Source organism: Eumetopias jubatus, unplaced genomic scaffold (assembly GCF_037043125.1).
Source record: "Eumetopias jubatus isolate StellerSeaLion01/CBP00866 unplaced genomic scaffold, mEumJub1_p1.0 scaffold_17, whole genome shotgun sequence".
NCBI lineage: Eukaryota > Metazoa > Chordata > Mammalia > Carnivora > Otariidae > Eumetopias > Eumetopias jubatus.
The window spans coordinates 37925608-37952692 of record NW_028274823.1 but is presented as its reverse complement, the minus strand read 5'-3'; the positions used below and the strand labels follow the sequence as shown (position 1 = coordinate 37952692).

General features: G+C 35.3%; 1 protein-coding gene across 4 annotated transcripts in view; it reads left to right on the top strand.

Moving 5' to 3' along the window:
• The window catches only part of KIF20B (kinesin family member 20B), an 85554-nt gene that overhangs the window by 49594 nt on the left and 8875 nt on the right, over nt 1–27085 (top strand). For 2 of the 4 annotated variants that reach the window (XM_028098996.2, XM_028098994.2), the window contains exons 21-31: nt 1813–1932; nt 4278–4338; nt 9703–9828; nt 10499–10626; nt 12035–12190; nt 15755–15931; nt 17526–17636; nt 19600–19797; nt 20766–20834; nt 22276–22377; nt 22775–22925. In XM_028098996.2, coding sequence (XP_027954797.1) covers nt 1813–1932; nt 4278–4338; nt 9703–9828; nt 10499–10626; nt 12035–12190; nt 15755–15931; nt 17526–17636; nt 19600–19797; nt 20766–20834; nt 22276–22377; nt 22775–22925 — 1399 coding nt within the window. The remainder of the gene's footprint in view (nt 1–1812; nt 1933–4277; nt 4339–9702; nt 9829–10498; nt 10627–12034; nt 12191–15754; nt 15932–17525; nt 17637–19599; nt 19798–20765; nt 20835–22275; nt 22378–22774; nt 22926–27085) is intronic. The other 2 variants (XM_028098997.2, XM_028098995.2) reach the window with 1 other exon arrangement.

The following is a 27085-nucleotide window of genomic DNA, read 5'->3' as shown; positions in this document are numbered from 1 at the left end:
TTATTTGAGAGAATGAGCAAGATAGAGAGCATGAGCAGGGAGGAGGGGCATAGGGAGAGGGAGAAGCAGACTCCCTAATTAGCATGGAGCCTGATGCGGGGCTCCATTTCAGGACCCTGAGATCATGACTTGAGCTGAAGCCAGATGCTGAACCGACTGAGGCACCCAGGCACCCTAAAACACATTTTTAGATCACGAAAATAGAAGTATGTACAGTATTTAGATACATATATTAAGTTGTATTTAACAAAGTGTATTAGATTTATGTGTTATATATCTAGTTAGATACATATGTTGTATTTAACAATATATGTAAATACGTATGTTTTTATTTTTATAAATGGGATCATTTGTATAGAAATACTTTTTAATTCTATGTTTGAGATTTTTTTCATGCCACTTTTTATAGGGGTATCTCTAAGTTATGTTACTATTATTCTAATAATGGTTATAAAGAGTGTTTTCTCTTTCAAAATAATGTATAATGTCAGTGCTAATACTACTAACAACAATAATAATAGCAGCTTATTCTGAGTCAGTTATGCTGAGTTTACATATAATATCTCATCTAATTCTCAGACACATATTAGGGGTAGGCACCGTTTTTAACTATGTATTGAGAGGTATAACTTGTCCATGTTCACTTAGCTAGTAAAAGGTAGAGCCAGGATGGAAACTGAGGTGGTCCTTCTGTGCATATTGGTGCAACACATGGTCTTTATTATTATTGCCTGACAGTTTATAGCTGTAAAATTGATAAGGTTGGTGTTTAGTACTACAAGTCCCACATTTTTTAAACAAAATAAACAGATAAACACAAATATTCCTAATGTATGATTATAAAGGAAATATGTATTGTAGTAAATTTGGAAGAACATTCAGAAAGTAAAAAGGATGTAAAAATTCCCTGAAACCAAACCACTCAGAGCTACTATTACTATGTATATTTCCATGCTTTTTATGAAGGAGAATTTTTTTTAGTTAATTTCCTTCATTTTATGAAATCTCTAGGATTGATGTGATAGAAATTGGCATAAAGGTGTTCGTAGATTATCTTCTTTTTTTTTGACGAAGATTTACATACTAATTCATAGTGCTTTTGATTTCTCTAACAAGTGTGTAGAACTAGGTTACCAGTAACATCAAAAAATCAATTGACTTTCACATACATGGATAACTTTTGATCTTGTAGCTGCTCCATTTTCATCCTGTGTGGGCCATTATTAGCTTCTAAAGTATTTCTTATATTACTGGACCATGTTACTCAATAACCCTTGGAAATCTGAGCCGGTATTTTCCTGTTAGAGTATCTTTATTGATTTCTCTGTGATAATGGTTTTGCTCTTGCAAGGTGCTGTGTTCTTTTTGGAGAGCACTTACAGAGTTTGAGGTTTTTAAAATATTATGAGAAGAAGTGATCTTTTCATATGCATTCTCCTTTAGTTTATTAAAAAAATTCTTGATAATTTGAAGCCATATCATATAGTGTGTTAGAATCTATAATTTTCTAATTTCTTTTTTTAAGATTTTATTTATCTGAGAGAGACAGGGAGAGAGTGAGAGAGAGAGCACGAGCAGGGGGGAAAGGGAGAAGCAGGCTCCCTGCTGAGCAGGGAGCTGGACATGGGGCTCAATCCCAGGACTCTGGGATCATGACCTGAGCCAAGGCAGATGTTTAACTGACTGGTCCACCCAGGCATCCCTCTAATGGGTTTTGAAGGATATGAATCTTTGAACCGCTGGCCATGAATTTTAAACAACAAAAAAAATTAGTATTTAAAAATAATTTATTTTATAAACATTACTTTTTAGGTATCTGTAATGCGTGATGAGGAGAAATTACTGAGGATTAAAATTAATGAACTGGAGAAAAAGAAAAACCAGTGTTCTCAGGAAATAGATATGAAACAGCGAACCATTCAGCAACTCAAGGTAACAGTCTTGCTTTTAAAATAGTTTAAGTAGATTCTGCTGGTATATTTTAGTGTCTACTTAAATGTATCAGTTCTTTTTTTCTTTTTGTAAGTTTTTTTTAGATTTTATTTATTTATTTGACAGAGAGAGCGCACACAAGCATGGATGGGGGCAGGCAGAGGGAGAGGGAGAAGCAGGCTCCCTGTTGAGCAGGGAGCCCTACGTGAGACTTGATCCCAGGACTCTGGGATCATGACCTGAGCTGAAGGCAGACACTTAACCTACTGAGCTACCCAGGTGCCCCAGTTCTTTTTTTCTTTTTAAAGATTTTATTTATTAATTTGAGAGAGAGAGCGTGTGAGTGGGAGGAGGGTACAGAGGGAGGGAGAGAGAGAGAATCTCAAGCAGACTCCCCACTGAGCACGAAGCCCGATGCTGGGCTTGATCTCATGCTCCTGAGAGCATGACCTGAGCCAAAATCGAGAGCCAGACACTTAACTGACTGAGCCACCCAGGCGCCTCAGTGTATCAGTTCTTTATAACAAATTCTCTTTTGACTATTTCTGGAATCTAAAAATTAATTATTTAAAATTAAATAAGGCCATAGTGATTTGCTTCTAATGAATAGAATATGGAAAGAAAAAATTAGTATCTTTACAGTAGAGAAACCTGGCAGACCCCACCTTAGCCAGGTGTTCAAGAATAGCATCACCAGTAGTAAGTCATATTGATACCATGAGCTTCCTGATTTGATGTGACCAGAAAGGCTCATCTGTTATGTGGTATTTTTCCCCCAAATCCATAACTTCAGTCTAATCATGAGACAACATCAGACAAATCCAAACTGAGGATGTTTTTATACAATACCTGACCAGTAAAAAGTGTCAAGGTCATTAAAAAAAGGGACTACCAAGGACTTCTCACAGATTGGAGGAGACTAAGGGGGCAGGATTACTCCGTGCAGTCTTGTGTCCTGTGTGGAACCCTAGAAGCAGAGAAGGATATCGCTAAAGAACTGGTGAAATCCAAATACAGTCTATAGTATTGTTAATATTATTATAGCAGTGCTAATTTCCTTTTTTTCATACAAAGATGATTTCCATATTTTAAATAATAGAGCATGGACACTCAACTGCTCATTTTTCGGTCCAGTGTTTCTCAAGTTTTAAATCAATGTACTGTGGTAATATAAGAGTTAACATTAGGGGAAGCTACGTGGAGCTTATACAGGATATGTCTGGTATCTGCAACTCTTCTGTAAATCTAAAATAATTTCAAAATAAAAGTAAAAAGAAGGGGTGCCTGGGTGGCTCAGTCGTTAAGCGTCTGCCTTTGGCTCAGGTCATGATCCCAGGGTCCTGGGATCGAGCCTCGTGTTGGGCTCCCTGCTCAGCGGGAAGCCTGCTTCTCCCTCTCCCACTCCCCCTGCTTGTGTTCCCTCTCTCGCTGTCTCTCTCTCTCTGTCAAATAAATAAATAAAATCTTAAAAAAGAAAAAAGTAAAAAGAAAATGAAGCTCATGTCTTATAAAAAATTATTTTTCGAAAGGACACTTAAAAAGCAAAATCCCTTTGTAAGTGGTTATATTTTTCTTGACATCAATTAAATAGATTTGGCAGCAATTAAGAAATGAAATTGTTGTATTCTTTGCATGTTGGCTTTTGAACGAAGCGAACTAATGAATATTCAGGTGTAAACACATGATTTTAATTTTTAACTGAATCTAATAAAGCAGTCTGTACTTTCATAATAGATTTCCGAGATTTCCAGGTTCTGCAATGATTTTCATTCTAAGACTTGAAAAGGAATGAGATAGTGTTGATGTTAAGTGAGCTAGGGAGTGAAGGTTGGATTACCTGATAGGTTAAAACTAGAAGTGGAAGATTTCCAGTACCCATAATTTACTCTTGCCTCTTGTGGCTCCTTTTTTTTTTTTCAATTCAAACTCCCCAGCTACTTTCTACGTAGAGGGGATGGAGGACCCTATTTTTTCTGCCCTGTAAGTGTATTGATAAGGAACTTTTTTCATGGCTTTCCTTGTTCCTCCTGTGTTAAATGCATAGTGAGCCTCCATTTCCTCATTTCTGCTTTTTCTGGTGTGTAAGAGAACATGGTAGCTTAAAACATTGAGGAAATAACATGACTGGGCAGTAACTTTGAGGGAGATTAAAGGTATCAAATTTTGTTTTTCACCCTGCCTTTTTCTCCAAGGCAAAAGAAACTTGGAAGCAGGAGACTAGTAGTCAACCTTGTAGGAGAGAGATTTCAGACCCAACATTGAACCCTGTTTTCAAGTCCCACTATTAAATATTGCTGTACATTTTAGTTACATTTGCATTTAATTCATGTTCTTTAATCTTGCAGGAGCAGTTAAGTAATCAGAACATGGAAGAAGCTATACAACAATATGAGAGAGTGTGCAAAGGTCAGGAACAAACCTCTACTTCCAGTACTAAAATAACTGCAAGAATAATAGGTAGTTGCAATAACAACTGAGTTAGCATTTTCCTTTGAAAACTGTAAAGTAAGGTCAACATAAGATGTAACTTTATCAAAAGGGAAAAGCATTGATTCTAATGAGTGACTCGTCAACATAAGGTTTATTCTTTTTTTTTTTTTTTAAAGATTTTATTTATTTATTTGAGAGAGAGAGTGAGAGAGAGCACGAGACAGGGGAGGGTCAGCGGGACAAGTGGACTCCTTGCTGAGCAGGAAGTCCCATGCGGGGCTCTTCCAGGACCCTGGGGTCATGACCTGAGCTGAAGGCAGACGCTTAACCGACTGAGCCACCCAGGTGACCCAACATAAGGTTTATTCTTAGAAAAATAAAACATTAAGAAATACTCAGTTAAAGAAATACTGATTTCTAAGTAATGGCCAAGATTTTGTGAAAAATAAAGTCAGTTACATTGGTCACAATGAATGGAATAGATTTCTAGACAAAATCATGTAAGGATGTATGTCAACTAAAACATATTTAAAATTTAAAGTTTTTAAAAACCATTAAATACTTTAAGTTCAGATCTTATGTCCTGAATTATGCTTTTTTTACTCAAATTTTATTGATTTTTAAATTTGAAATATAAAATTACCTTTGTAAATGATACATCTTTCTGTTCGTAATATGCACATTCCTCTCCTCCCCCTCACTCACCCCTTAATATCTTGGTTGTGTGAATAGTAGAGCTGGGATTTGGATCTAGGTCTGTTTTACTCTTAAGTTTCAGATGCTCTTCACTAATTTTTGCTATTTGTACTTGGACAACTAAAAAGAAGGGGGTAGGACAACCAGATTATTACTTGTTTAGATGACTTGGACATTTGTGGGATTTACTTGGATCAATAACTTGAGTGTGTGTATGTGTGTGTGTATCTCTGCGCACTGTCCTATTTTCTCTTGCCTTTCTTTTAGGCTTTTGTCCCTTAACATTTCCTATTTCCATAATCTTTTTAGGGGTTTTCTTTTCTTTGGCTCCTTTGTCATTGTTGGCAAATGTGAACAGATCTTAGCTATTTTGAAAAAGCATGCCCTTGGACCAGGATATAGTTTCTATCATATTTTAATTTTTCCTCTCTTTGCCAAATACCAAGAACTGTGGCATAGGTCCATTTTGACCACTTTAATCTGACTTCCATCTTCTCCACGCTCTTGAAACTTCCTCCCAAGTCACTTAACTTACATATTTTCAAATCTATTACCTTTTTGCAAGCCCTCCTTTCCTTTACTTTTTACATTATTTTGACATAGTTGTCCACCCTCTTCCTTTTCCTCATTTTCCTTTTTTACGAAGTATTTACTGTGTGTGAGTATATTTTTTCTAAATAAAATGGTAATGTGTAGCTTCCCCTCCTTTGAAACTTTTCTCAGCTGTTGTGATCTCTTCTGTACCAGTTACTGCCTGTCTCTCAGAATGAACCTCAGCTACTTTGGCAACTTTCCTGATTAAGGCGTCATCTTCTTTTTTCTCTTTGTTTTCTCACTGGAGAGTCCATTTGCTCCTATGATTTCAGCTGTGCATGAGGCATTCCCCAACAAACAAAAAAGTACATTTTTAGTTTGGCTTCTATATTTCTATTTAAACACTGAATGCCTTTTACTTAGATATCTTAGTATAAATTTTTTTAAAAAATTGAGATACAGTACATAATTATTACTTTTTTAAAAGTGTAGAGTTTGGTGCGTTTTAGTGTATTCACAAGGTTGTACAATCACTACCACTATCTAATTCCGGAACATTTTCATCACCCCAAAAAGAAATCTTGTACCCATTAGCTGTCACTCCTCAGTCCCTATTAGCCCCTAATCTGCTTTCTGTCTCTGGATTTGCCTGTTGCAGACATTTCATCTAAGTGGGTGCATACAATATATGGCCTTTTGTGTCTGACTTCTTTCACTTAGCATTATGTTTTCAAGTTTCATCTGTACTGTACCATGTATTAGTACTTAATTCCTTTTTATGGCTGAATAATATTCCACTGTAATGACTGTACCACATTTTATTTATGTATCAGTTGATAGACATTTGGATTGTTTCTACTTTTTGGCTTTTATGACTATTTGTGTACAAATTTTTGGGTGAACATATGTTTTCAGTTCTCTTGAGGATCCCGGAGTGGAACTACTGGGTCCTATGATAGTTCTGTGTTGAACTTTTCCCACAGTGGCTATACCATTTTACATTCTTACCAGTAGTAGATGAAGGCTCTAGTGTTTCCACATGTTGCCAACACTTGTTTAACCGTGTTAAAAAGTCATAGTATCTATGTTAGTTTCCTAGGGCTGCTGTAACAATCTACCACAAACTTGGTGCTTAAGACAAGGAAGTTTATTCTCATACAGACATGAAAGCTAGAAATCAGAAATAAAGGTATTGATAGGGCAGGCTGTGCTTGTTTTGAAAGTTCTGGGGAAGAATCTTTCCTTGTCTCTTGTAATTTTTTAGTGGTTGATGGCAATCCTTTGTATTCCTTGGCTTATGGCAGCATAACTCCAGTTTGTCTCTGTTTTAACATGGCCATTTTTCTTTTAGGTGTGTGTGTATTGGTGTCTTCTCCCTATGGGTCTCTGTCCAGATTTCCCTCTTTTAAGGAGACCAGTCATATTGGATTTAGGGCCCACTCTAATCTAGGTGACCTTACTCTTAACTTGATTATATCTGCAAGTATCCTATTTCTAAATAAGGTCATATTCATAGTGGATGGACATGTATTTTGGGGAGACACTGTTTAACCTAACCTACTGGTGGGCATAAACTGGTATGTCATTGTGGTTTTGATTTGCATTTCCCTAATGACTAATGATATTGAGCATCTTGTCTTGTGCTATAGGCCATTTATATATCTTTGGAGAAATTGAAGTCCTTTGCCCATGTTTCAGTTGGGTTATTTCTCTTTTTATTATGGAATTATAAGAGTTCTTTATGTATTCTGGATACATGGCTTATCAGATAGATTTGCAAATGCTTTCTCCTATTCTGAGGGTTGTTTTTCACTTTCTTGATTGTGTCCTTTGATGCATAAAAGTTTTTAATTTTGATGAAGTCCAATTTATCTGTTTTGATCGATTGTATTTTAGGTATCATGCCTAAGAAACTATTGCTTAATCCAAAGTCATCTAGGTTTTTTTCTGAGTTTTATCATTTTAGCTCTTATATTTAGATCTTTGATTCATTTTGATTTAATCCACTTGAGTATAATTTTGTATATTGTGTGAGGTAGGTGTCTAACTTAATTTTTTATATATGGAGAATCAGTTGTCACAGTACCATTTTTTGAAGAGACTGTACTTTCTCTTACTGCATTCATTGTCTTTGCACCTTTGTTGAAAATCAGTTGACCATTAATGTAAAGGTTTATTTCTGGACTTTGATTGCCAGTACCACACTATATTGTTACTGTAGTTTTAGTTCTGAAATTGGGAAGGGTGGATTTTCCCACTTTTCCTCTTGTTTGGCAACATTATTTTGGCTATTTTGGGTTCATTGCATTTCCACATAAATTTTAGGACCAGCTCGTCATTTTCTGCAAAAAAGCCAGTTGGAATTTTAATGGAGATTGTGTTAAATCTGAGGATATGTTTGGGGAAATTGCCAACAAACAATATTAACCATGGAATATCTTTACATTTAGCTAAGCCTTTTATAATTCCTTTCAGTGTTTTTTTTTTTTTTTTACTTTTTAGTGTATAAATTTTACACATCTTTTGTTAATTTATTTCTAAGTACTTAATTCTTTGTAATGCTGTTAAAAATGGAATTGTTTACTTAATACCATTTTTTGAATTGTTAATTGCTAGTATTTAGAAATACAATAGATTTAATTATATTTATTCTGTATCTTGTAAACTTAGCTGAACTAGTTTATGAACTCTAAAAAGGTTTTCTTTCTTTTTTCCTTACATAAAGTATCACGTCATCTGCAAATGCAGTTTTACTTCTTTTCTGTTTTATTCGTTGCATATTTCTGATTATTTCCTGAAATGAAAAGTAAATTATTGGAGGCAGTACGTGATAAATAATTTTCTCTTTCTCTCTCTTTTTTTTTTTAACTACACCTACCTTTCAGATAGTAGGTGGATAGTCAGTGAAATTATCATTGGTGTCGTGAACTTTCCTAATTTTTTTTTTGGGGGGGACCTTCCTAATTGATAACTAGATACTTAAACCTTTTTCTAGCCTTCTAGTTTAGAGCAAAATATAGGGTGGAAGAGGGAAGGGATTTTCTTTGAATAAACTTTTATTAATTGTATAATCTGAATATATTTGTAATCATGCTTTTTGAAAGGAAAAATTTAGATAATAATAACAAGACTCCTTTAATCCTAGGAGCAATTCTCTTTTACTAGCATTCCTGGCAGCTTATATAAAAAGACAGAAATACTGAAAATTACTCATATAATTTTTTCTTATTGTTTTAATAAATTTGTCTTTATTGTTTTTTTTAAGTTTGCTATTTATGTGCACCTTGAGGGAGCCATTTTTTGGGATTTTTGTTATTTTTAATGTTTAGTGACCTGAGGTTGAACTACATGCATTTATAGGGTTATTACCTCTGACATCAGTAATAGTTTTGGTGAAGTGTCTGAAATGTGCCCTGCTACAAACATGGCCATCACCAGAGGCAACAAAGTAATCTTTCCTTTTTACCTCTTTCTAGCAGACAGCATTAAAATGGAACTGTTTATAAGTCATTATTGTCATCAGTTTTTAAGGGCGAGAGACAATTTTGGTAAGGCTAGTAGCACAGTAATTCCTGAAGAGCTTGTTTTAAAAATAATAGAAGTAGATTTTTGGCTTTGGAAATTTTTGTAGAAAACATAATTACTTAAGATTTAAGAAAAAAAAAGTCAAATTGGGATTGAGCCCTTTTTGCTTTTAGGAGGTAAATGTTTTACTTTTGGTTTGAGAATATTAACACTGAAAATAAATGTTTTGCCAAGTAACATTTTTTCTAAATCCCAAGATTTGCGTTTATTAGTATTAATAGTTTAATATTATAAAAAATCATTAATTTTATCCGAAGAGATTGGTTTTTTCCATCCATCCATCCATCCTTGCAGTCATTCAGGTATCTATCTGTACGTCAGATACTTACTTGGTGCTTCATATCTGCCAGTGCTGTTCTAGGCATCAACGTGCTGCAGTGAACAAGACAAAGCTTCTGTCTGCATAGGACTCAGATTCTATTCTGGTCAATAAAAGTGTATTTTAATTTTAGAAGAACTCAGAAAAAATTGGGTATCTAGGTGTAGGTGTTAGTAGTTTCTCAAATGTTCTCCTCAAATTTTTAGATCTGAGTGTTAAAGAGAAAATAATTGAAGACATGCGAATGACCCTGGAAGAACAGGAACAAACTCAGGTGGAACAGGATCGAGTGCTCGAGGCTAAGTTAGAGGAAGCTGAAAGACTGGCCACAGGTAAAAACATGACTGCTTAAATATCTCCATACCTACTTGCCATTTTCTGTATTTCCCTAGATTTCTTTCCTTTTTAAAAGTTGTTTAGTATTTATAATAATTCATAGTGAAAAAGTATTGGTGTGTTTTTGGAATGTCCTATTACTTGACATTTTCCAATGTGATGAAAATTGTTTTATCTAAGTAAAATTGTATGTAGTAAAGAAGGAATAAGAATACTTTCATAATAACTGGATGATAACTTGCAGTGTTTCCCAGACATTAAAAATAAATTTTCAGCTGAGTTTCAGCTCTGTCCAGCTTCTTAGTATTGTCTTGTATGTTTATTTTGGTAAATACTCTGATTCCATCCTTCAGAATACCATCACAGTTTTTTTTTATTTTTGAGAACCATGTGAGGTTTCCTATATAATTAAGATTGAGATGTGTTTATACTGTATACTCTGAACACTATTCAGTGGGTTCCTGAGAGGTCCTTGTACTTACTGTTCTCTAAGAATTTCATAAGAGCTCTTAAAAGTGCACCCCTTGGAATTATCTCAGTTCTGTCTGTGTTTATGTTTTTCTTCTGGGCTCTACTGATTCTTGTCTGTATCTCATGCCGTATGTATCTCTATATGGTATAACCTTTTCATGTGCTTTAAAAAATAATTTTATGTTTTCAAATTAGAACTGGAAAAATGGAAGGAAAAATGCAATGATCTGGAAGCCAAAAGTAATCAAAAGTCAAATAAAGAATTTGAGGATAACACAGATGTACTTAGTGAAAAGCTCAGTAAGCTTCAGGATGAGTTACAGGTACGATTTGATGTATGTATGTATCTAGCCATGGTATTTCTCATGAGAGGAGAATTCAGCAAATATTTTATAATTAATTTCGATATGGGTGAAATACTACCTGGGAAATGCTACCATATAGGTAAAATTTTTCAGTATACATTGAAATGACATGGGGTGGAAATTCCCAACATACAAACCACCACTAGTGCCAATGAAAATACAGTGGTTGGGTCTTCTTTTTTATATTCTATATACTTAATTCTGAAATCACTACTTCTTATGTGTTTCCACCTATTTTTCTACTCCTTAAACAACTTAGTCCTCAATTACTGCTGTGAAAAAGAAGACTTAGGGAAATTATTTTGTATATAATCATTTTAATTTTAAGTTATGAAGTTGGAAAGGAATACAGTTGTCTATCTGGACACTGGAATATATTTGAAACTGTATTATATAAAGAACATTCTGTTTTGCATTTGTATTTTTTCCATGTTCAGTTCTAAATGCTGTATAGAATACAGTGTATGGAGGAAATTTTTTTTAATGGGGTTTACCAAATACCACTTAAAATTTTATACATTTTATTAGAAGGAACTAGTTTTGAGATTGAAGAAAGCATAATAGTGATTTTGAAAAGTTGGCTGCATCTAAAGTATTTTCTTAATTTCATGCTATATGTAATCAGATACTGAACAAATAAAAAGTACTTTTGTTAACTATTAATTATATATTCTAGAATTTACCCTTTCTTTTGGGAAAATCCCAAAGCAGCTAGAACAAAGTAAATACTCCCATTATTTATGGAAAAGTATTAACTATATTGGGAATGTTCATATTAAGGAATACTGCTTTATTTTATGTTCTGCTCAAACGATGTAATCAAATAGATTATAAACTTTGTAATTCTGGAATGGAAATTACTGATCAGCTATATTCTCAGTCTAGCCATTCCCAGTGTTCCTCAGATTCATGAATGTCCTGTTGCACAAGTTATTTTTACTTAGCATCTCGTATACCCAGGAATATTTTATTTTTGAAACCATACAATTAGAAATGACCGTCACAAACCAAGGCTTTTTCTTTTCTGGCATTTAGAAAGACTTGGGTCTTTGTAACTCTTTCAGAAAAAGAGGTTGTTTATTTGTTCTTAAGGTCACTGATGAAGGAGTGTCCTTAAATGGACTTCATAGCAAAATAAGGTTTATAAAAGAAAGTCCATTTAGAAAAGGAAACCAGCAGTGTTCATTTTATAAACTGAAATAAATTCTGATCTTATCATTGTTTAAGGAAAAACACTTATTTTTAATTTTCAAAAAGGTGAAAAAGTGATGGGTTATATGAATATGTTCTAAAAATAAATTTGTGACTATTAGTTAAGTATTATTTAAGCATGTGATAGTTACTTGTATTATTTTTATATACATAGGAATCTGAACATAAATATAAAGCTGATAGAAATAAATGGCTAGAAGAAAAAATGATGCTTATCACTCAGGCAAAAGAAGCTGAGAATCTCCGAAACAAAGAGATGAAAAAATATGCTGAAGACAGAGAGCGTTGTTTAAAACAACAAAATGAAGTGGTTGGTAACAATTATACTTTATCTTTGATGTATTTCGCCAGCTTTTGTTTGTTAAGTTTATCCCTGGGATTCTTACCGGTCTTTATATGTTTGCCTGATTTTCTTGCTCTTTTAAAAGGCAGCCTATTTGTCTATCTGTAAGATGACTTTTCTGTCCCAATTTTGAAGTTCACTTATCTTTAACTTTTTTCAATCCATTTAGCAAGTTGGGAAAATGCCTAATTACATCTCAGTACCTAGATACAGAACTTAAACATCTCTTCCTTTTGATTGCTACAGGGTGATCTCTACCATATTATAAAATTTTGCATTGTGAACTGTAGATTCTATTAACATGGTGTGTATATGTTATCTGATAAGCTGATTTTATCAGGACTTTTAAAAAGTCAATTATGGGTGCCTGGGTGGCTCGGTTGAGCGTCTGACTCTTGGTTTTGGCACAGGTCATGATCTGGGGGTCGTGAGATCAAGCCCTGCTTTGGGCTCTGCACTCAGCATGGAGTCTGCTTGAGATTCTCTCTCCCTCTCCCTCTGCCCCTACCCCTGCTTGTGCTCCCTCTCTAAAATAAATAAATAAAATCTTAAAAAAAAGTCAACTAAATATTTTCTTGAAGACAGTAGGTAGAAATAACCTTCAGTTTTATCTTGACTAGCTGTAGCTCTTTTTTTTTCTTTTAACATTTTATTTATTTATTTGACAGAGACAGAGAGAGAGAGATCACAAGTAGGTAGGCAGGCAGGCAGGCAGAGGCAGAGGGAGAAGCAGGCTCCCTGCTGAGCAGGGAGCCCGATGTGGGGCTCGATTCCCCGACCCTGGGATCATGACCTGAGCCAAGGGCAGACGCTTAACCGACTGAGCCACCCAGGTGCCCCTGACTAGGCTGTAGCTCTTACAGCAATTCTATCTTAGCTTGTTTTTCCCCTCCTGTTTTAATTGACTGCTTAGTCTGACACCTCATGTTGCTAACAGAAAAAAAGAAGTTAAAGGTATTGTTGGTTTTAGGAAACTGTTGCAAAACACATTGACACTATCTTTAAATGAAAAGCTGATTTTCTCCTTAAAATAGTAGTAACTTGGCAGTATCACATTGTCATTGCTGGTAGTTTTGTTTGTTGTTTTTTATGACAGAATTTTACAGATAATAGCTAAGCTTCCTTGTAAAACCAGGATGTTAGTTTTCAGTAAGTTAAGGGTGATTTTCCCACTGATTTTTAAAAACAATTTTACCTTCTTATTTTGAAATCATTTTATTTACAGAAAAATTGCAAAACTAATTCAGAGTTCCTGTGTACTTACCACTAACTTCTCCTGATGTTAGCACCTTACATAACAATAGTACAATGATTGGAAGCTTAACTGACTGAGGCAACCAGGTGCCCCAAAACCCACTTTACGTTTTTAATCCTAAAGAGAGCTAGCTTCCTTCTTTCTCCCATCTATTTCTTTGCAGTCATACCTAGGATGTGTGTGTCTACCATATTAAGGTATAAATTGTTAATTTGTAAAATTGTCATATTTAGCACAGTAAATCACAGTAAATAAACAAACAATAGTTCAGTGAACTGTTGTAAAGTCAACATCCACCTAAGTACCACCCAGTTCAAGAAATAGAAAATTAGAGGGAGCTCCTCTTCTATTTCTTTCCCAGTGGTAATAACTATTCTGTCTTTTAATGTTGTACTTTAGTTTTGGGCAGCTTTGAATTTTATGTAAATAGAATTATGTGGGATGCATTTGTTTCACCTGGTTTCTTTCAGCATTATGTTTGTGAGAATTATTCATGTCACATGTAGCTGGAATTAGCCCATTTTCATTGCTGAATATTGCAGTGTATGAATATACCACGGCCTATTCATTTTAATGTTGAAGATATGTGAATTATTTTCTGCTTTGAGCTATTATGTGTAATTCTCCTATAAACATTTTTATACATTTCTCTCCGTCACATGTGCATGCATTTTTCTTGCATTGTTAGCCAAGAATAGAAATGTTGGATGATAGGGTATGCATGTGTGGAACTCTGATAGAATGTCAGATTGGTTTTCAGAGTAGTTGTACCCATTTATACTCCACTTAGTATTGGAGTTGCTGTATATTCCCAAAAACATGGTGGTGTTGGTCATTTTTTATGGTTTTTATTTGCTTTTCCCTGAGTACTAATGAGGTTGAAGATTATAGGGCCCCTTACCTTTTTCCTATTGGACTGTCTGGCTTTTTCTAGTTGATATGTAGGAGCTTCTTAGGCTTTCTGGATAGGAGCCCTCTGTCATGTGTTGCAAGTACCTTTTTTCAATCTCTAGTTTACTTTTTATTCTCTTAATGCCTTTTTATGAATATGAGTTCTTAAATTTACTTTAGTTCATTTTCCTAATCTTCTCCTTTATTAACCCCAAATACATGAAGATGTTCTCTTATACTATTTCCTGTTTAGGTTTTACCTTTCATATTTTGATTCTAGTATTGAGTTTTGTGTTGGAGTGAGTTAGGCATCAAGACTAACTTTTTTTTAATGTGGATTACTGATTTTCCTGGTAGTATTTATTGAAAAAAAAAAAAAAAAACCCAACTTTCCCACTGCTGTGCCACTTTTGTCCAAGGATTAATTTTTGTATGTGGTATGAGATTAGGGTTCTTTTTTTTTTTTTTCCCATTTGTATGTTGTTCCAGCATTCTTTGTTGAAAAGACTGTCCTTTCCTCCATTGAATTACTTTGGTGTTATTGTAGAATGTGAATTGACCATGCACTTGTGGACCTTCTTTTCTGTTCCACTGATCTCTGTTCATACCACTATCACATTGTCTTGATTGTTATAGTACGCTTGAAATGACAGTGTGTTTGTTCCCACTTTGTTCTTCATTTTCAACATAATTTTGACTATCCTAGATCGTTTGCATTTTCATATAACTTTTACAGTGAGCTTTCCCATTTCCACACACGTACACTCTGGCCTGCCCGGATTTTGATTGAGATTGCTTTGACTCTATAGATCTATTTAGGGAAAACTGACGTCTTAACAATATGGAGTCTTTTGATCATTGAGCACAAATTATCTCTCCATTTACTGATGTATTTTTATTTTCTTTCAGCAGTGTTTTGTGGCTTCACATGTTTAGGTTTTATGCATATTTTCTTTAATTCACCACTATTTCATGGTTTTTGAACTCACTGAAAATGGTATTTCAAATTTTCAATTCTCTGTTGTTTGTTGCTATTAGTTTTGTCATTTGTTTGACTGTAATTTTACCCTCTCATTTCCAAAATATTGGGGGAAATGCTAGTATTAGTTTAAAAACCATAATTGCTTTTTTTTTCCCTTCTCATAATTGCTTATTGAAAGAAGTGACCAATAAGCTGATTTTTGGAGTGAGGTGGGATAGGGATAAATACAGCATGTGGACAGTAAATACAGGAAAGCATTGTGTATTTTGTTTTACAAGTAAATACTTTAGCCTAAACTATGTAATTTGTTACATGTTTTATTCATAGTGTGTTATTTCTAGTAAAAATTTCAAAAAATTCTGCAAGAAAATGTTTCATAAAGTTTTCTTTAATTTCTGGTTAGGAAATACTTACAGCACAACTGGCCGAGAAAGATGAGAACCTTCAGAAGTGGCGAGAAGAACGGGATCAACTGGTTGCAGCTTTAGAAATAAAGCTGAAGGAACTGATCTCCAGTAATACACAGAAAGATAATGAAATCGAACAATTAAAAAAGATCACATTGGAGCCTCCTGAAACAGTGAGTAGAATCTTGTTCTTTCAGCGCCTTTTTTTTTATTGAACACAGGAATTTTTCAAAATTATTTAATTGATTAACACTTAGAGGATAAAAAGGTTAAGTTTCACTAGATCACAGGGGAATCAGAGTTTGAAAAATTATTTGGGTAGTTATTGTGTATTTCAGGTTTTCAGAGTTTTATCATTATGATTGATTTGCCAGTGACCAACTGAGAAATAGTACTTCTCAAATATTTTGGTCATATCTTTTAGGTAGAGTAATTAGAAAATAAACAATTTGTGATTTAGTCCCTCATCTACCTTTCAAATGTGGAAATGTGATTCAACCGAAACTCTTGGTAATATTTAAATACTTGGGCCCACCCTAAGTTTACTATATAAAGGTATGAATTGTTTTGAAGATGAACTGTTTTGAAAATGATTGAGTCATGCAGGAGTTACTTTTGTAATATTACATTGAGGTTGGGAACCCTGCATGGAGAGAGGATTGCATTTCACAGAGAGCTACTTCCTGGTGTAATTGAATCAGGGTACATCTGAAGCTGATCTTTCCAGAATAAATGATCTATGCTTAAAAATCTGCTGCCTCCAGACAATAGGAAAAATAAATGTATGTGCCTGTCTCTCACAACAAAAGACTTCATGAATCTGAAAGAGGAAGACTGCTAAAAAAAGAGGTAGTAGCATGTGGTATAAATAGCACAAACTAGAAACTTAGAAAAACTAGATGTCTGCTGCTCTCACTGTGGTTTTGGGTTCTTTGGGAAAATTACTTATTATATCTGCATTTCTCTAAAACAGAGATAGTAATGTCTTCCTAATAGAGTTGTGAAAATTAATTGAGAACATTTGTAAAACAATTAGCACAGTTTTTACCACAGTGGAAGTCAATACATGCTAGTTGCTTTCCACATTGTGGAGTCAATGGAACCTTTTTTATTTGGGTAGGTGACTTAAGAGATGTATTTGAGTTCTGCTTTTGATGGCAGTCGTGAAAAGGCCCATGGTGGAATTTATCAAGTTTAAAAATATAATCTGATACTTCTTTATAGATCCCTTAAATAGGGTATAGGAATAGAACATACCCTACGACTGAGAAAAAGGGATGAGGTGTGCAGCAAGAAAAGGTTTAGTTATCAGTATGGTCTTTTCTACTCTGATACTGGAGTTGCATTCTCAAGACTCCTCTAGTTTTTCAGAATGGTGTTATCAAAGCAGCTCTTGGGGTTCCAACACTTCCAGCTTAGTACAGACCTTGGCCATGTGATTTTACATCTCTAGGTTTCAGTTTCCTCATCTAGGAAGTAGGAATAATGATTCTTGCCAAATCTAGCTGAGAGAGTTGCAATGAAAGTAAAATGAGAGAATATACGTAAAGCCTTGAAAATCGAAAGTCATCTTTTAGATTTCTCTTTTCGATCAGGCCCAGAGGCTGGCAAGTTGCCCAGCCTTTCCTAAGTTTCTGAGAATGAAAGAGAGGAGGAAGTCTTTCATTACTTCCATGATATAATCCACCCAAATCTTGATTTTCTATTCTTTAGGTGAAGTATTTTAATATATTTTTGGCTACACTGGCTTGTTTTAATATTTCTTAGGAAGAACAAAATGTGGATATCAAGCCTACACATATGAGTTCAATGGATCCTGGCAGAGTTGAAATGGAACCTCAATCAACAAGTTTTGAAACTTCTAGAAACGAAGTAGAGGTGGGCATTTGGTAACACAGTCCACTTCTTTACCCTCTTTACCAGTGACTGTTAATTAATAAATAACACTTCCAAGTTTAATTTAATCAATTGTTATAAGTACCTTGCTGTGCAGTTAGCTATATGTGCTCTTGGCTGTGGGAGGGAAAACCTAAAGGCTTTTGAGAAGTGAATTTCTTTTGGAAGATTAGATCCCCAAACAATATTAATCTCCTCTCAAAATTATACTTATTGCAAAATGACAGATCTGTTATTATAAACAAACTTGGTGGTCAGTAATAGGAAATCCTACAAAAGATAAAATATGGGTGAATATTAGCCCTCATAAGAGGTCCTTTTAATAAGCATTCTATTCAGTAGTGTGTGTGTTTTTTTTTTTAATTGTACCCATTTAATAACTTTGTCACCAAATTACCGTATACCATATACCTACCTATACAGTAGTTCATAGTGAGTTTTCTTAATCTGTAGTGGGCTTTGGGTTCTTTGGATAATAGAGTCTTAGATAACATATGAAAAGGTAAAAATCCTATGTCACTTAAAGTTTTGAAGACAGAATTCCTTTTTTGCATTTATTTTTTAAACATGTTTATTGGGAGTTTTTAGTGTTGGTTGGGAACATTGCCACTGAGAGCACAAACATAAGGCATGATTGCCATCCTCAAGGAGTAAAGAATCTAGTAAGACAGATACCTAAATGACTACATGTTTGACTTTATCTTAGGGGCTAAGAGTCATGAAGAGAGTGCTAAGAAGGAACATTGCCTGCAGGGAGTGTATGATGAATTTTGCCTGAGTGGCTGTGGATGTAGATTAGAGAAGGTAACATCATATTGGGTCTTGAAGGTGAATAGATTTTTACCAAGCCATGAATGGGAAGAGAAAGGCATTTTAATCTGGGGAAATGGCACAAGCCATTTCTTTTCTCTTGCCCTTTCTTTGGTAGTTTTTGGTGGAATTTCAGATAATTAGCATTGGCCTTAGAGACTAAGATCATATCCTTTGAAGAAAAGTTTGGAGTTGATTGATAAATAAGATTAATCTTGATAGCAAAGGCAGTTATATATGGAACATTTCTTTATAAATTTATATGAAAATTTATGTATGTTTATATGAATACGTATATGTATATATAAATTTATGTCCTAAAACCTCCTGATTCCAATTCTTATTAAGAATTCCAGCAGTTATGGTATATTCTGTAGTTTTGGGGAATAGTTTTGTTATGCTATTTTGTATATTTTTCTTGTCTTCATGAAATCAGTATTCTCTTTTGGGCTTAAAGTCTAAAATGATTCATTCATGTAGCTGATAGTTGATTCTGGGAGCTCAGCTGGACCTGTATGTGGCCTGTCCCTGTGGCTTGGGCTTCTGCCAGCACGGTGGCTGCATTCTGAAATGAGGCATTTTGAAGGGGGGAGTGTCCTGAAAGTAACTTTTCAAAGAGGACAGGGTGGAAGTTACAGCCTTCTTATGATCAAGCCTCAGAACAATGATGTTATTTCCACTACATCCTGTTGGCCTTGGAAGTCGTTAAGGGCAGCCCAGATTAAAGGAAGGGGAATGAGACTCCATTTCTCAATTTTAAGCCAACTTTAATCTACCTTTACTAGGGTGCTTATTAAAAATCCTAGACTCTTTCCTAGGAGATTTCTGATTTAGTAGGTTTGTGGTAGGGTCCAAGAATCTTTTAAACAAATTGTCTGAATTATTCTTATGATCATACAAGTTTGGGAAATACTGATCTCTATTTCCTTGGATTTTAACATACTGTGTATAAACTTGGAGAGGGTAGATGGTAACTCCATCTTTCTGTTCTTGCCGTGGTTAATTTGACCCAGCACACTTTTAATCTTTTCTAATTCATTGTCTCTGATAGGTATTTTGAAAGATTTAATGCTTTGCAATTCATAAATTCATATTCTGCAAATAAGATTCGTTTTTCTTTTTAATTCTGTTGTAGGATGGCTCTGTAGTCCTTGACTCTTGTGAAGTGTCAACAGAAAATAATCAAACCACTCGATTTCCAAAACCTGAGTTAGAGATTCAATTTACACCTTTACGGCCAAACAAAATGGCGGTGAAACACCCTGGTTGCACTTTACCTGTGACGGTTAAGATTTCCAAGGCCCGGAAGAGGAAGAGTAATGAAATGGAGGAGGTAAATACTTAACTATAATGAGTGAATTTAACAAGCAAACCTTAAGCTTAGTTATTATACGTAATTAAACTTTTATACTGCCCTCTTGTTCATAAGCACTGCTATTGGAGACCAAAATCATAATTTGTGCCCTATTTTATACTCCTTAAGAATATTATTGTAGTCTAATAGTCCATAAACAAAAAGCTTAGGGTTATTAAAACTTAGCCCTTGTTTCATTGAAGCTGTGATAGGTCAAGCTATGGTGGATTTCACTGGCAAGCTAATTCAGTATATTAGTCCTGTTCAAACTTAGTGACTTTCCCTCCAGTGAAGAGGAAAGAGTTGATAAGGAAATTAGAGAAACCAAATGGCTAGCTTGCTTGAGTATAATCTTTGTTATTTAACTAAAATCTTAGCTCTTGGGGCGCCAGGGTGGCTCAGTCACTAAGCATCTGCCTTCGGCTCAGGTCATGATCCCAGGATCCTGGGATCGAGCCCCACATCGGGCTCCCTGCTCCGCGGGAAGCCTGCTTCTCCCTCTCCCACTCTCCCTGCTTGTGTTCCCTCTCTCTCGTCAAAAAAAATAAAAAATAAAAATCTTAGCTCTCTATGGTTATAGTAGGTTTTGGAAGAGAGACTTTTTCTGTCAGCTGGTATGTTAAAATTTGGGCCTCTATTTAGTGGTAGGATACAAACTCTTTACTACTTCCTACTGTAGCTCTCTGATTGTAGAGTTACCAAACCTTCTGCCATATCCTAGCCAAGCAGGTTATAAACTTTCTCATTCTGTTTTCTCCTTTTGGAAATAAAGGATTAGAGATAGTAGGTTTAATTAAAATGCTTAGCTTTTGTTCCACATGTGGTGGATACATAATAAATGCTAATATTTATTTTAAAAAGTAACTGGTTTTAAATTTAAAACTAATTATAAACTCTAGCACAATAACTTTTTCTTCAACTTTTTTTTTTTTTTTACCTCTTTAAAGAGTAGTATATTTTCAAGCTGGTGGAAGAGCAGAAATAGTATTAACCATACTCCTGAGGCTCTCTGTCAGGTAATAAATTTGCTGAATGAGTATTATTTAGCATCTTTCCTGCTACACCTAGAATATACCTTTAGTGATTGTTTTGTAGAGCCTTAGTTAATTTTTATTCAATATTTATTTAATTTATATTTAATAAATTTTAGATAACACTAACATAGTATTTTAATTTCATTATGATTTATGTTGACTTTTTCATGATTTATTTTTTCAAGGGAAAAGGAAAAATTGTGTACTCAGAGGGTTAAAAAGCAATTATTTTATTCATTTTACTGTTGGTATATACTCCCTATGTGTTTTTCAGAATAGATATAAGACTGGTATAGATAAATCATGTAGAAACGTAAGGTTTTTTTCTGATTTTACTAGTTCTTCACTGCTCTAATAAACTGAGTGTTGTAAGGTCCTCATGAAAACCACTTATATAGTGCTATATATTCTAATCCAGTGAAGACTCCAGAGAACTCTTTATTGCACACTGCAAGTATGATGGAGTTCCTACTCTTCATTTGTTTTCCATTGATTACCATCTGTCTTTCCCCTTTGAGGAAGTCTGCTTCTTATTACCATTATGACTTCTGCTTTGTAACTTGAATTCTGAGGTTCAGGCATGATCTTTTCTTTGGTTTTTTTTCTTGCCTTTTTTTTTTCCTTTTATGCTTATAATCTTTGGTACAACTAGGGTTTGTATGAGTTTGATTCAGTTAATATACTACGAGAGACTTTGTCCTAAGAGAAGTTAGGTGGGAGAAAGAAAAGTAATATGTCATGCCTATTTAGAAGGGAAGATAGATTATATTTCTTGATTTTAGCATTTTGCCTGTGCTTATAATGAAGATTTTTACTTGTTCTGCTTTGTTTTTCATGCTGCCAAATTTCACTTAGAGTTCTTAAACAGATACTCTGCATGTTTTAGGAGTTGGGGAAAGAGTAGATGTATTGCTGTATTTTAGAAATGGAGTTCAAATAAAAGATGTTATCCCTTCTACTATTTCCTGTTTAGCTTATGTAATTTCATTATTTATGATGTGTGTGAAAAATTCATACCTTCAGTCATGTTGCAATATATGTGTGTATTAAATCCTCACATTGTACATCTTAAACATACCTATGTTTAATATCAATAGTACCTCAATAAAGTTGGGAGAAAAAGTCATACCTTCAGTCAGGGTTTCTCAACTTCAGCATGACTGACATTTGGGTTTATATACCTCTGTTTTGGAAGGCTCTCCTATGCATTTATAAAGGTGTGTTTAGGAGCCTCTACCACTAGTTGCCAGTAAACACCCTCCTCTCCCAGCACTGACAACCCAAAAATATCTCCAGACATTGTCAGTATCTCCTGGAGTCAAAATCAACCCTAGTTAAAAGCCATCCTCTTTTTTTTTTTTTGAGCCTAGAGAAAGAAAATATTGTTAAGAAATTAATCAGTGCTGAAACTCATTAATTTTAGGACTTGGTGAAATGTGAAAATAAGAAGAATGCCACACCCAGACCTAATTTGAAGTCTCCTGTTTCTGAGCATAGAAATTCTTCCGTCAAAAAGGAACAAAAGGTTTGTCTTTTAATGTGTTCAGAATTGACCATTTTCTTAACTTACATTTATAAATTAGAATATAAAAATAAAGATGTAAAAGTTGATCAGTAATTACGCAGAAATCCAGTTTTGTCCGGTGATAACTCATTTATCTTCCATTTCTTATTCATCTAATTCAGCTTAGAATATAATCTTTAGCACTGGGCCAGCATCAGGCCCCTCGATACTTCTGAGTCAGTCTGTCACACCCATTTTGCCATTCTTTGGTTCTTTCATCCTCTCCTCATATACTTAATCCCAAGTTCCCTGCCTGCAAATTTGTGACCTGTGTCTGGCCTCTTTAATTCGGCTGTGGTTACAACTATTTCCTTCTAACATTTTCATCGACAGTAACAAAAAAGTGTTTGTTTTTTAGGTTTCCACACGTCCATCATCTAAGAAAACATACTCTTTACGGAGTCAGGCATCCACAGTTAGTACAAATTTGGCCACTAAGAAAAAAGAAGGAACATTACAGAAATTTGGAGACTTCTTACAACATTCTCCAACAATTCTTCAATCAAAAGGTTTGCAGAAAACTAAATGACCTTTTATGTTAGGTGTTTTCTAATATCTGATTAGTGTGTAAACTCAACAGTTGTGATTATCATAGTTCTAATAGACATTGTCCGATGTCGGGTACCATGGGAGGGTGCATGAGAGGATGCCATGCTTAGATTTACACCGGAGTGGAGGAAGAAGAACCATATGTAAGTACAGTTGACCCTTGAACAATGTGGGTTTGAACTGCACAGGTCCACGTTTTTGTGGATGTTTTTTGTTTTCTTTTGTTTTTAGAGGTGGGGGCAGAGGGAGAGGGAGAGGGAGAATCCCAAGCAGGCTCCATGTCCAGTGTGGAACCCAAGAGGGGGCTTAATCTCACAACCCTGAGATCATGACCTGAGCCAAAATCAAGATTCAGAGGCCTGACTGACTGAGCTACCCAGGCGCCCCACCCGATGTTTTTTGATAAGTCATCACTGTAAATGTATTTTTTCTCACTTAGGATTTTCTTAATAACATTTTGTTTTCTCTAGTTTATTATTAGAATTCAATATGTAATACATACAAAATGTGTGTTAATCAGTAAGAGTTGTTATCAACAGTAGATATTAGTAGTTAAGTTTTTGAAGAGTCAAAAGTTGTACTCAGATTTTTGACATTATGGGGGTGTCAGCACCCCAAAGCTCTGTGTTGTTCAAGGATCAAATTAATTCATCCAGAGCAGCCTGCTTAATGTAGTTACAGGGTTCCAAGCAAAGTGCTGTGGTAGTATTGGAGGGAAGAGAGCTATTTTGATTCAGACGCTAAGGGAAAATTTTATTTTTTTGAAGAGATGGGATTAACTTGGGTATTGAAATGTTGGCAGGATTACACCCTCTAGAGGTAATCATTATATTATGATATATATTCTTATAGTATTTTTTTTCTATGCGTTGACAAACGTTACCCATTCATGTATGTCAAAAATATGTATTTCTATAAATATTGGGTTTAGTTGCTTCATGCTTTTTTCTTTATAATGTAACATTAACCATATTAATTATCTGTATATAAAAACATACTAAGATATATAGTTTCTCTGTACACATATGCCTAAACACAAACATATATGTACACACACACGCACGCACTCACACACTCCTACTGGAGGGAATTGTTTTAACACAGAGTACCAGCAGAGTGTAGGGCATATGCAGGGACTTTGGGGTAATAGTATACATCTGGCATGGATAGTGTGGAGAGAGCATTGGGGGTAAGGGGGAGGAGGTGGAGTGGATTTTCAGGAGATTGCCTCAGTGGTGGCAGTGGGGTAAATTAGAGACTAGAGGTGAGGAGAATGGGGAAGGAAAGGAACTAAAGCAGGGGACAGTTGAAGTGTAAAAACACTTTCTATAAAAACTTACCACAGAGGTCCCCAAACTTTCTTGGTTCACTGTGTCCTTAATGTCGCAGTGATTTTTTTTTCATTGTTCCCCTATGCCCAAAGAAACACCTAATATTTTATCCATTAGTGCTAAGGCCAAACAACCACTGAAAATACAGCTTCTGAAAATCAGGGTTGCAAAGATACGTCATCATCAAAAGGAATGTAATGTGTTACCATTTGAAACTATGAACTACCTTGAGCTATTGTGTGTGTCACTTTTCTTTGAATATTTAAAATATTTTGAGGTGCTCTTGTGAGCTTGCTGTAGTATGTCTTAGTGCACAGCTTGGGAACTTCAGACTTATCAGATGAACCCACTTGTATATATTTTTCAAAAAAATATGTACTTTTTTTAAAGGTATAATTAGTATAAGCATAGAAGATATCTGCAGGGAAACACAGTAAACTGTTAAATGTCTAAATGTAGAGAGGCAGGACTTGTTATTTTAGACTCTTAAGTATTTTATTTAAATTATATTGATTAGCTCTTACATAGCAAAAGAAAATCGGTTTTCAAGGAAAGGGAAGAACCCATCTGGTAACTGACTCCCTTACTTGGTTGACTTAGCTCTTTAACAGCTTCCCTACCTGTATACCTGGTGTGGGTTTTTTTTTTTTTTTAATTTTATTTATTTAATCTCTACACCCACCATAGGACTCGAACTCACAACTCTGAGATCAAGAGTCACGTGCTCTTCTAACTGGGCCAGCCAGGCAGCCCTAGTGTGGATTTTTTTTCTTTAACTTTTTTATTGTTATGTTAATCACCATACATTACATCATTAGTTTTTGATGTAGTGTTCCATGATTCATTGTTTGTGCATAACACCCAGTGCTCCACACAGAATGTGCCCTCTTTAATACCCATCACCAGGCTAGCCCATCCCCCGACACCCCTCACCTCTAGAACCCTCAGTTTGTTTTTCAGAGTCCATCACCTCTCATGTTTCGTCTCCCCCTCCGATTTCCCCCCCTTCATTCTTCCTCTCCTGCTATCTTCTTCTTCTTTTTTTTTTTAACATATATTGCATTATTTGTTTCAGAGGTACAGATCTGTGATTCAACAGTCTTGCACAATTCACAGCGCTCACCATAGCACATACCCTCCCCAGTGTCTATCACCCAGCCACCCCATCCCTCTCACCCCCCACCACTCCAGCAACCCTCAGTTTGTTTCCTGAGATTAAGAATTCCTCCTATCAGTGAGGTCATATGATACATGTCTTTCTCTGACTGACTTATTTCACTCAGCATAACACCCTCCAGTTCCATCCAAGTCGTTACAAATGGCAAGATCATCTCATTCCTTTTGATGGCTGCATAATATTCCATTGTGTATATATACCACATCTTTATCCATTCATCTGTCGATGGACATCTTGGCTCTTTCCACAGTTTGGCTATTGTGGACATTGCTGCTATAAACATTGGGGTGCACGTACCCCTTTGGATCCCTCAATTTGTATCTTTGGGGTAAATACCCGGTAGTGCAATTGCTGGATCGTAGGGTAGCTCTATTTTCAACTTTTTGAGGAACCTCCGTACTGTTTTCCAGAGTGGCTGCACCAGCTTGCATTGCCACCAACAGTGTAGGAGGGTTCCCTTTTCTCCACATCCCCACCAACGTGTGTCGTTTCCTGACTTGTTAATTTTAGCCATGCTGACAGGTGTGAGGTGGTATCTCATTGTGGTTTTGATTTGGATTTCCCAGATGCCGAGCGATGTTGAGCACTTTTTCATGTGTCTGTTGGCCATTTGGATGTCTTCTTTGGAAAAATGTCCGTTCATGTCTTCTGCCCATTTCTTGATTGGATTATTTGTTCTTTGGGTGTTGAGTTTGATAAGTTCTTTATAGATTTTGGATATTAGCCCTTTATCCGATATGTCATTTGCAAATATTTACTCCCATTCTGTTGGTTGTCTTTTGGTTTTGTGGACTGTTTCTTTTGCTGTGCAAAAGCTTTTTATCTTGATGAAATCCCAATAGTTCATTTTTGCCCTTGCTTCCCTTGCCTTTGGCCATGTTTCTAGGAAGAAGTTGCTGCGGCTAAGGTCGAAGAGGTTGCTGCCTATGTTCTCCTTTAGGATTTTGATGGACTCCTGTCTCACATTTCAACCATTTGGAGTCTATTTTTGTGTGTGGTGTAAGGAAATGGTCCAGTTTCGTTCTTCTGCATGTGGCTGTCCAATTTTCCCAACACCATTTGTTGAAGAGACTTTTTTCCATTGGACATTCTTTCCTGCTTTGTCAAAGATAAGTTGACCATAGAGTTGAGGGTCCATTTCTGGGCTCTCGATTCTGTTCCATTGGTCTATGTGTCTGTTTTTGTGCCAGTACCATACTGTCTTGATGATGACAGCTTTGTAATAGAGCTGGAAGTCCGGAATTGTGATGCCGCCAGCTTTGCTTTTCTTTTTCAATATTCCTCTGGCTATTTGGGATCTTTTCTGGTTCCATACAAATTTTAGGATTATTTGTTCCATTTCTTTGAAAAAAGTGGATGGTATCTTGATGGGGATTGCATTGAATGTGTAGATTGCTCTAGGTAGCACTGACATCTTCACAATGTTTGTTCTTCCAATCCATGAGCATGGAACATTTTTCCATTTCTTTGTGTCTTCCTCAATTTCTTTCCTGAGTATTTTATAGTTTTCTGAGTACAGATCCTTTGCCTCTTTGGTTAGATTTATTCCTAGGTATCTTATGGTTTTGGGTGCAATTGTAAATGGGATCGACTCCTTAATTTCTCTCCTTCT